At 39.2% G+C, this 11,031-nt stretch overlaps 1 protein-coding gene across 1 annotated transcript in view; it reads right to left on the reverse strand.

Moving 5' to 3' along the window:
• The window catches only part of EFL1 (elongation factor like GTPase 1), a 266,637-nt gene that overhangs the window by 209,866 nt on the left and 45,740 nt on the right, over positions 1-11,031 (reverse strand). Inside the window, exon 12 of the mRNA XM_018576711.1 lies at positions 8,972-9,071. Within this exon, the coding sequence (XP_018432213.1) occupies positions 8,972-9,071 (100 nt within the window). The remainder of the gene's footprint in view (positions 1-8,971; positions 9,072-11,031) is intronic.

Here is an 11,031-nt window from a genome sequence, read left to right on the forward strand (position 1 = left end):
ACAATACAATTCAAGATAAGATGGTAATTAGGGCCCTGCCCCTGAGGGCTTAGAATCTAAAAGGGAGGGGGAAGTGATACATAAGGAGGTAGCTGTGTGGGGAATTGTTTGAGAACACGATAGTTGAGTGGTTAGGTTGAGGTGGGATAGGCTTCCCTGAAGAGATGAGTCTTAAGGGATTGCCTAAAGGCAGTTAGAGTGGAAGATAGACAGACAGGTTGGGGTAAAGAATTCCAGAGGATAGGAGAGACTCTAGTGAAGTCCTGGAGGCGAGCATGGGAGGAGGTGACAAGGGAGCTGGAAAGTAGAAGGTCTTTTGAAGAGCGGAGGGGACGGTTAGGGTGATACTTTGAGACAAGGTTTGAGATATAGCCAGGGGCAGAGTTGTGGATGGCTTTGTAAGTGGTTGTTAATATTTTGAATTTTATGCTTTGGGCTATTGGAAGCCAGTGCAGGGATTGGCAGAGGGAGATTGTGGACATGATAGACTGAAGGGGGGGGATAGCCTGTGTAGAGGTAAGCCAATGAGGAGGGAGTTGCAATAGTCAAGACGAGAGATAAGTGAGTGGATGAGTAGTTTTGAGGGTTCATTGGTGAGGAAGGGGCGTATTGTGGAGATGTTACGAAGGTGAAGGCGGCAGGATTTGGATAGTGATTGGATGTGTGGAAGAAAGGTGAGGTCCGAGTCAAGGATGACACCTAGCACCTTGGCATGGGGGAGGGTTGGATAGTTGTGTTCACAATCTCAAGGTAAAAGTTGGGGGAATGTGAATGGACGGGAGGAAATATCATAAGCTCAGTTTTTGGATGGTTGAGTTTTAAGAAGTGTTGCAACATCCAGACCGATATGTCAGTTAGTAGATTAGTGACAAACAAAAACACTTTTCTTGAGGAGCGCAACTACCTATGATTAAAGTAATAGACCCAATGTGTTAAGCGCTGGATGGGCACACATAGCTAGGGAAGATGCATATCAGTTAAAAATGCGGACACCCAAAACTGGTTTGTCATGTGGAAAGAGACAAATAGTAACTTACAGTTGAGATGTGAGCCTATGTGCCCTGGTGTCTCTCACAGGATGCTCTCCAGGGTCTGTCTGTTCCGATGTCCACAGCTGGCAGGTGGGAAGAGAGTGGGTGTCTGACCGGACCGGAGTGGGAAAACGAAGTGTCAGCTGATGTCACAAGCTCAGCTGGCCAGGCTGAGCCGCGGCGGCTGAGACGGGAAAGCAGTGAGCTGCGATCCCGGACTCTATGCGTATTGTTGTGGTGTCAGATGGGACTGTCAGCGAAGTGCACAGAGATGGGCCAGTGAGGTATCTCTTAGGGGGGGTAGATCTTGGTGCCTGCAGGATTCGGCTACGCGTTTCGAGGAGGTTTCCTCTTTGTCAAGCCACAGAATGGTACAAACTGTTTGTACCATTCTGTGGCTTCTGTTTGTACCATTCTGTGGTTTGTACCATTCTGTGGCTTCTGTTTGTACCATTCTGTGGTTTGTACCATTCTGTGGCTTGACAAAGAGGAAACCTCCTCAAAACGCGTAGCCTAATCCTGCAGGCACCAAGATCTACCCCCCTAAGAGATCCCTCACTGTCCCACGCACTGGCCCATCTCTGTGCACTTCGCTGACAGTCCCATCTGACACCACAACAATACGCATAGAGTCCCGGGTCACGGAGCCGATCGCGGCTCACTGCTTTCCCGTCTCAGCCGCCGCGGCTCAGCCTGGCCAGCTGAGCTTGTGACATCGGCTGACATTTCGTTTTCCCACTCCGGTCCGGTCAGACACCCACTCTCTTCCCACCTGCCAGCTGTGGACATCGGAACAGACAGACCCTGGAGGGCATCCTGTGAGAGACACCAGGGCACATAGGCTCACATCTCAACTGTAAGTTACCATTTGTCTCTTTCCACATGACAAACCAGTTTTGGGTGTCCGCATTTTTAACTGATATGCATCTTCCCTAGCTATGTGTGCCCATCCAGCGCTTAACACATTGGGTCCATTACTTTAATCATAGGTAGTTGCGCTCCTCTAGAAAAGTGTTTTTGTTTGTCTTGAATTGTGATACACAGGGTCCCTCCCCCTGTATTGAGGAGTTTTGCACACCATCCCCTAGCAGATTAACTTCCTACCTGTGGTTGTCCTACAGGAGTGCGCTCTAACCATTGTGTGTTTTTTATAGTTAGTAGATTAGTGACACACAAGGACACTGCCGTTTTTTTTCTTGGAGTAGAAAAAGTACAAACAAGTTACCTCTTTACATAATGTTGTCCACTGAAAGAAAATTCAAATATTGGGAACTCATTTTCATCAAGTCACACTGTACTCTCAAACGTTTGTACTTTCAAACGCTAAGAAGTAGAAGCACTACATCTGTAACCCTCTCTGATTTAGTTTCACTTCAACACAAAGGCCACACTCCATGGCCAAGCTTCAACAACTGACCCCTTTCAATGAAAGTAACCTTTTTGGCTACTCTTGTTGGCCAGGGGTTTTGCATTTGGCAGTGCAAAGCCATTATTAAAAAGGAAGTTAGTCCCCAGAAGCAAAGTAAAACTACATCAGAGATGGGCACTGATGAAACTTTGCTGCATAACGAGGGTAATTACAGACATTTTCTGTTGTCCGTTAAAAGTGGACAGCAAAAGAATAAAATGGAGAATGCGATTACATTAAGGCTCCCGTTCACCTTTTCATGCTTTACATGCATTGTGGGCGCATTGCAAAAAGCTCCACTCACTGCATCTTTTATTTCAATGGTTATGCACCCTAAGTGCATACATTCTACACAATGCAGTTGTGAATGGGCTCTAAAAATAGAATTGCCAAATAACATAGAAATGATTGTTCAATTTCAGGTGGATGAAGGCTGCAGCTAAAACTTTATTTTTTGGTTTTGGATAGCACAGGCAAACATTCTAACCCAGGTTTTTATTGATATCCCGAATTCCTTTAGTGTGATTTCTTCAAACAACTGTGACACTGGTGTTACCAGATAGGAAGTGAGGGAAATCTGCATCAGGGACACAACAATACCATGATTGGGGTTCTAGCTTTAAACTTTGGGGTAAATCTCTCTAATGGAACAATGGATGGTGGTAAAAACCTGTCAGGGGTTCGGGTTCTGATCTTTCCCCACTCTATGCAAAACTACAGAAAAGTTTTGGCTGAACTTCACTTTAAAAGCTTTTGAGGAACAAAGTCTTGCCACATGACACATACACCTAACGTTAATTAGACAACGTCCTTTAACCCCTTCACGACTGGAGACGTACACTGTACGTCTCCATCGTGAAGTGCCCAAATGACTGCTCACATACACTGTACGTGAGCAGCTATTCAGGGTTTTGCAATGCTGGTAACCGCTGAGAATCAGCGGTTACCGTTCATTAATCAGTATGCTATTTGCCATTTCACTTTTGACAGCTCTGTAGACATCGGGCAAGTCCCGATGTTTACAGGCTTTGTAAAGCTACATTCTTCAGGAAATGATACATTTCAGCAATAAGAAACAATGTATTTCTTTTGCTGAAATGTATCAAACTTCTGATCGTCTGAGGACTATCAGAAGCCTAATGAGATCTAATCCTGTCATGCTGTCAGGATCAGTGTCACTAAGGTTATTATTGGCTGTTCCTAAGTTTGGGGCAGCCTAATAATAACCAAAATAGTGACTGCTTGATAGAATAGACAAAAAAATATATAAAAATAAAATGGGAAGTGTAAAAAAATTAAAAAGTATAAAACAATGTAATAAATTAAAAATATATATAAATAGATTTTTATACTATAAGTATTATTAAAAAATTAAGCCCTTACAATTAAAATCTGCAGCAGAGCTGCAGATATGTTTTTCACCCTAAGGGGTTAATTGTTTTTAATTTAACCCCCTCATGACGGCATTGCTCAAAGTATGTCGCTGTCCCTAAGTGTGACAGTTAGTGTAACTTAATGACAGTGACATTGTAGGCCACTTAAACTAACCATTATTAGTTTTTAGAGAAAGAAAATAAAATGTTAGCTTTTAGTTTTAGGCTGAAAAGTACAGAAACATTTCTGAAATCCTAGAGATACGAGGTGTTTCCAAATAGAGGACAAATAAATTAATTTATTAGAATGCGTTTTTTTAGCTGTGCTATTTGGAAAAAAAAATAATAATAATCATAACTAGGGAAAAGGTGTTTTCTTTACATTTTTTCCTCTTTTTTTTATATGTTATTCATACTAAGTGAGGCGTTAGGCACACATATGTGATATAAATATATAGCCCTATCTGTCCTCTAAAAAACAATATATAATATGTGTGGGTGCACTTTGTAATAAAGTATATTACTGCCGTGGAAGAATCACACAGCAAAAATTTAAAAAGTGCTTCAGTCATTTACAATCAGAAACTGAAAAACAGCTCAGTCATGAAGGAGTTAAATAAGTTAGGAATAGATGCTGCTTTTTTGTCAATGTAGGCCAAAATGTATCTGGTTTTTGGTGATATATAAAAGCTGATGGTGTCTGTTCTTACGCAGAACTCTTATTTTGAAAAGTATACAATCGCGCACAGTTGGAAAGCAACAGTTTTTATTCCTTCCATTGTTCTGATTATTGCATTATTGATCTCAGAAGCTTCTCAGTAAAGCTTTACCTCATCCAATCAAAAATGGCTCTGGCAGCCAAAATCGGTACCAGGCGGCACAGTGGCGTAGTGGTTAGCGCTTCTGCCTTGCAGAATCCCGGCCAGGTCACTATCTGCAAGGAGTTTGCATGTTCTCCCTGTGCTTGCGTGAGTTTCCTCCGGGTACTCCGGTTTCCTCCCACACTCCAAAAGATATGCTGGAAGGTTAATTGGCTCCTGTCTAAATCGTCCCTGTATGTATGCATGCGAGATAGGGACCTTAGATTGTAAGCTCCATGAGGGCAGGGACTGATGTGAATGTACGCTAGGTAAAAGCGCTGTGTAAATTGTCGGCGCTATATAAATAACTGTAATAAATAAATCCCCCAACAAATATGATCCGAGAAAGAACTGTCTGCGCATACGATCAATGTATGAGTGCTTCAACTATGATTCACACAAGAAGGACATGAAGATGACATCTGCCAACCAATTAGCTGCAGGATAAGCAATATTGTACTTGCAGAAAACAAATACGAGCACAGATGTCTCATTCAGAAATAATTTATTCAAAGGTCATCTTGTAGAAAAAAACAGTAGCAAGGCCCTATTCACATCTGCAAATGGGGCTGTATCGCACAGCCTGCAATTACCAGCAGACAGAGGCAACTGGGGGAAGACTGTCTCATGAAGGAAGAACAATCCAGCCCATTCACAGGCGTGAATGGGGCTTAATAGGTTATATGTTTCAACCCAAACGGCCTTAGTCAGCCAGTTAGGAAATTTCTAAGGCGGTTTAGGCTAAAGCTGGCCATACACCTTACAATTATCTGCAGATTTTCTGTGGTCAGATGGAAAAGGTGCAACAGATTCCTCCATCTACACTTAACTGTGTGGGTGGAGTAATCTCCACCTGGGCCAATCTGTTGCACTTTTTCCATCTGACCACAGAAAATCTGCAGATAATTGTAAGGTGTATGGGCACCTTTAAACACATAAACTAATACTACTGCTTAGATGAGATGACCTTTCAATAAATTATTGCTGGAGGAGACACTTGTGCCAATATTTGCATTCTGCTGTCATCCGAGTCCTAATAAGGAGGATTTCTAAAATGCACAGCGATGGATCAGTGCAGGGGCAACATATGAGCTTGAGCAGTGTATCAGATTAGGGTCTGAGCATTCTTTTACACCTGAAATTACGTTACATTATTATACACGCTATGTCACTTCACAGTGTATGGCATTTAAATAGGTCTACAAATGTATGTAGCACAGACATGTTTTTACTCTAGTAGTGTACTGTCCTCCTACATGCATCTCTGTTGCTGTTAAAAAAAAAAAAAAAAAAATGGGCAAGCTGCTCGTCATTTTTACTTTACACATAATTTGGATGTTAACATACCTTTTTTCAATGTATTTAAATTACAGTATAAGAATAAGCTAAATTGGATAGGACCTGCTGGCAAAGCAATCTCCTACCATAGACTCAGACTAAAACAGGGGCATAAAGGAGTTAACACTAGCTTAAGCACCATTTATTTGCCCATGATTACCCATAAGTCCTTTCTGATGTAAAAGCAATTTGAACACTGTTATTTCAAGAAGCATCCTGACCTTTATGACTGTTCATTAAATTATTTACAGCACTTATGTTTCATTGTAAATGCTTTCAGAGGCTTAGCAAACCATTATTACATAGCTTGGGGAGGGGGAGAGAAGTGCTGGCATGGGTTTAGATATAGCTGGAAAAGGCTCTGTCACATTACTGGTAATACAAGTGTTAAACCATGACAAGACGGTATTATAGTCCTATGACCAAGACAATGCCTATTTGAATAATATTGCACTAGAGATTTGTAGCCAAACACTTATGTAGCTTAGAACATTTGCAAGAATTTTCATGAGGATCTGCATGTATTGCAGATCATTTTTTTACATTATGTGGCTGCTTCAAGTGTTTTAAACCTCTTTCAACTGATCCATAAAACAACAATTTTGTAAAAAACAATACATTCCAGACATTATTTATAATATCTAAGGCTGTAGTGATTGTCTACCTCATGAAAATTTAGTTTAGTGTAGGCAATGCATGCAGTAGTTTGGCATAGTTCTTACTTTACTTTCAATGAAATCTTTTCATTGTATTTGGGAGTATGCTCTTTCAACCAAACTCAGATGTTTGGTATTTTGTTCTCTATGCAACACAAACTACAACTGAAAATATGACAGCTTTCCATAAATCTTCACTTCAACAAGTTTTTGTACATGGTAAAAAATACTGAATTAAAAAAAATGTTCCATTATACCAAAAATGCTAAAACCCCACTGAAAAGGACAAACTGGCTTTTTTATTCTAGTGTTTCCACAATGCGCTCTATTATATACAGTATATTGATAATCAGGTAAATTATTCAGCTGATATAGCCGATGTTTCTGGGAAAAGGCAATCTTCATATATTTTAGAATGCTTTACAGATTCATAAAATTATCATTATTCATGAAATCATCCCATAAATAACACCATTCACAATATTTATAGAATTGTTTCACAATTCACACGAGAAAACAAACAATATGTATTTCCAAAAAAATAATCTGTCTATGCACAGAAAAACTGTAAATCTGAACATGTACTTGTAAGTTTTTTTTTTAAATTAGCTAAATGCGTTTATTCCAGGTGCATCAAAACAAAAGGTTTGCAAAGTCTTAAAGTTGGTTTCTTTAAGATCTGCCACAGCCAGAGTAGAAAAGCCTGTCCCCATATATTAAGTTGGACCCTGGCTCGCTATGGAGATGGAGTGGTCTCTTTACAGAGGTACAACATATGCTTTGCCGTGCTCTTGAATCAGAATGGAGCATACACTTTATTGATTACAGAGCTATAGCTCTGACTCAGTAGGGGGAAATGGACCTCTGCAATGAGACCAGTGCTTCTCCACACAGAACAAGGATCCCACTCCGCTGGTAGGGAACTAGCTTATCTAGTGAGACTGTGGCTATACTGTAAGACTTTGCACACCCTTTGTTTTGATTTGCCTGGAATGTATTTAGCTGAAATTAACGGAAGGTTCAATTGGGATTTAAGAGCTTAATTCTTGCGGAGGTCAGAGCTTATGACAGACTGGTTTCCAGAGAACACCAACTTGAATGCGTTCCAACTATAGATGGCCTCGCCAAAGGAATGAATGAGAGTTTTCCTTAACTGTGAGCATAGAGTTCTAATTATGGAGGTTTTTCTATTCCTCTTGTGTTTATTTTCTCTCTATAGGTTGAACTACATGGACTGTGTCTTTTTTTCAACCTATGTTCAGTAAAAACAGTAGAAATTTGAGCAATAAACCGGGGGGGATTTAATCTTTAAGATTTTTGTACTTTTAAACATAGTATATTTTGCAATTCAATTGTGTAACATCCTCTATACAGTAGCCGTATAGTTATCTAGTGTTGTGCTGGTAACTTTAAGACATATAAACATCTTCCTATGGTATCTTCTGCAGATAAACTTTAGTACAATGTACTTTCAGGCTTATTCTATAAACAATACAAATGGCATTAATCCGTAAGGACCGATCTATTTAAGTTTCTTGGAGTCGGCTCTGTAGTGGAAGCCCTCCTATTCCCTTCCCTCTCACACAGATATCAACATGTTTATAGTTGGACCTTTCACAAGAAAATTCTGAGTATTTAGATTGTGGCTACACATTTGACCACCATCAGACATCTATGATGAGGTGTAAAAAGGCATACTCTGAGGGATACATTCAGATTTTCATATACTAAGCCCTATTTATCAGAGGATATTGAAAATAAAATAATCCACATACACTACCACAGTGCCATATAGCAACCAATATTATTTAAATCTACAATACAAATAAAATCACAATATCAAAAGTTTAAAACCTGACTGATGTTGAATATTACAAATAATTCTTCTTCAGGGTCTGGTACATGAAGTATGATCATCAGCTCCAGCAGTCAGTTTTAGGTTTAGAAATGTCTCGGTTTAGGTTTAAGAATGAATACAGAAATCATATTGGTTGCTATAGGTAATAACATGTGTCCCCTAAGAATGATATATATGATATACATATGAAACCGAATAAGACATAAAGCACAGTGCATGAAAGCTCTGAAATTTGGAGAGTTGGCATTCGATGATGACAATAAGGCTCTGCTATTGGCAACAATTAGGTAAGGGTAAACTCAGTAGGGTCTACCCTGCTACATGGCAGGCAAGTGGTACAGTGACTCAAATCAAGCTTCTGTACAGTAAACAGCCTGGTGCCATCTTAACAGCATTCACCCATCCCAACATCACACAATTGTTTTACATTACAGAATGTTACTGTACCTTTGCTTGTTCTGGGGTAAAGCTTTTCCATCGACCGCAAACATTTTCGAAACAAAGATAATCACCGGAGCAGTTTCCTCACTGCAGCACTGCAAAAAGGCTGAGAAAAAAAAAACAAGTTGTATAAAAAAACAATCAGGTCAAGTTTGAAGAAAGATCGATTACTCCTGTCTGTACTTACTGTACCAGCACAGTATATTACTTCTCCGGGGCCTTGGGACTGGGATAGTGTTATTTATTTACTGCAAGATTACACTTAAGGGTGCAATCATTCAGCAAAACTGACTCGCCTTTAAAAAGGTCTCTCCAATTTATTCTGCCTTTTAATAGATTTATATGAAGTCTGCCCAGTGTTATTATAAAAATGTCTAGTCATTTACTCTGAGCAGTGACCTGTGCCTAAGAGTGATAGGCATACATTGTTGTTTGTAGATTGTGCTTGCTGTACTAATTTCACAATGACTTTGCTGGCCCTGGTCATTTTCCATAATCCGTACAATAGCCCAAAATACTGGGACTGACCGAGTGGAAAAGACTGCAGTTTCTGCTTCATTACAGATGCAAATGTCACCTATAGTCATATTCCGTATAGTTTATTATTTAATAAGGCACAAAGTAATTTGATAAGAGCAGTCACTCAAGGCAACTAAAAATTAATCAAACATCAGGTGAAATTTAAAGTACACCCAAATTTGCTTAGATCAATTTGGTAATACTGGGTTATCACACACAATTAACTACTGAACAAGGCAAAAACATAATGCTCTCTAGTAAGGTTTCTCAAACCAACAATCTTGTGCCATTTTCTTTTAATTCTTGAAGAGTTTCACTAAGGGAGATAACCTTAGCTAGATGTAATGCTCCAAGGACTGTAAACAAATTAAAACAGCACTGAAGGCAAATCCAGTGACCAATTAGCAACTTCCTTGCAAATGATTGTATATTTGTTGCAATGTTAATTTTCATTTTGTGTCACCTTATGAGAAGTACAATTCACTTTCAAAGTGAAAATCCTCCGTGCTATTATTGGTAAATTAAGGTCATTGAGTTAATGTGCGTTTCAGACACGGTGGGTTGATTTTCTAAAGGAACAGAGCACGTTCAAGAGAATTTTCACCCTGCAAGGTGAATTTACACCTATCTTGGCGAGTAAGGCAAAACAAAGTGCAAATTTGTATTGCAAAGAATACCCAATCATGTGTAAAGAAAAAACAAAAATAATTGTTGCTTTCACATGATTAGATGATTGAAGTCGGCATCACTTCACCACTTTCACTCTTTGTAAAGTGAATTAGGTGAAATTGTGCTGACTTCAATCACCCAATAATGTGCAAGCAAAAAAATCCTGTTTTTTTAATTTGACATGATATCCTCCCCAAGGTGAATTTTTCACTTTGTCTCCCCTCATCCACCAAGATTAGTGAAAACTCCCATTGAAAGTGAAAATGCACTAATCTTTGAGTACATCTGTGTCATTGTGTTCTTCATTGCGTTCATTCAGTTGACTTGGATGACAAAAAGCAGGTCAGTGTACCAAAAAGGCAACATACATGACCTTTTTTTGACATACCAACATACAACTAATGCCAAGTTCCTCACCTTTGCCGACATTGAAAACTGCACAAAATGCATCATAATGCCTCATGTGACAGCATGCCCTATAATGTGGAATTGATAAATAATAAAACGGTATACTGTAATTTTCTTTAACAATGTTTATACTCTCACACAAGGTGAAACAAGGACATCCTACATAGAGTACCAGAGAGTATCTCACAGAATGCTATAAAACACAGCGTTCCAGTGAGGTGCCTCCTGCTCAGCAGGTGATCTTATTGACTGTATAAATGTGTGCACATTATCAGATCAATAGCAATCTTTCTTACAAATCTAATTAGTTTTAAGCTTCCAACTTACAAGTAAATTAGAAAAAAAAGGAGATACATAGCTCAACATTTTAGGAAGAGGATGGGCCTTAGTAGTTAAAAAAAAAAAAAAACAACTGTATACTAAAAATTGTATGTGGTAGGAAAAAAATAATAAACTTCATTTATTTTAAA

This window comes from Nanorana parkeri, unplaced genomic scaffold (assembly GCF_000935625.1).
Source record: "Nanorana parkeri isolate BGI_ZX_2015 unplaced genomic scaffold, ASM93562v1 scaffold74, whole genome shotgun sequence".
Lineage (NCBI taxonomy): Eukaryota > Metazoa > Chordata > Amphibia > Anura > Dicroglossidae > Nanorana > Nanorana parkeri.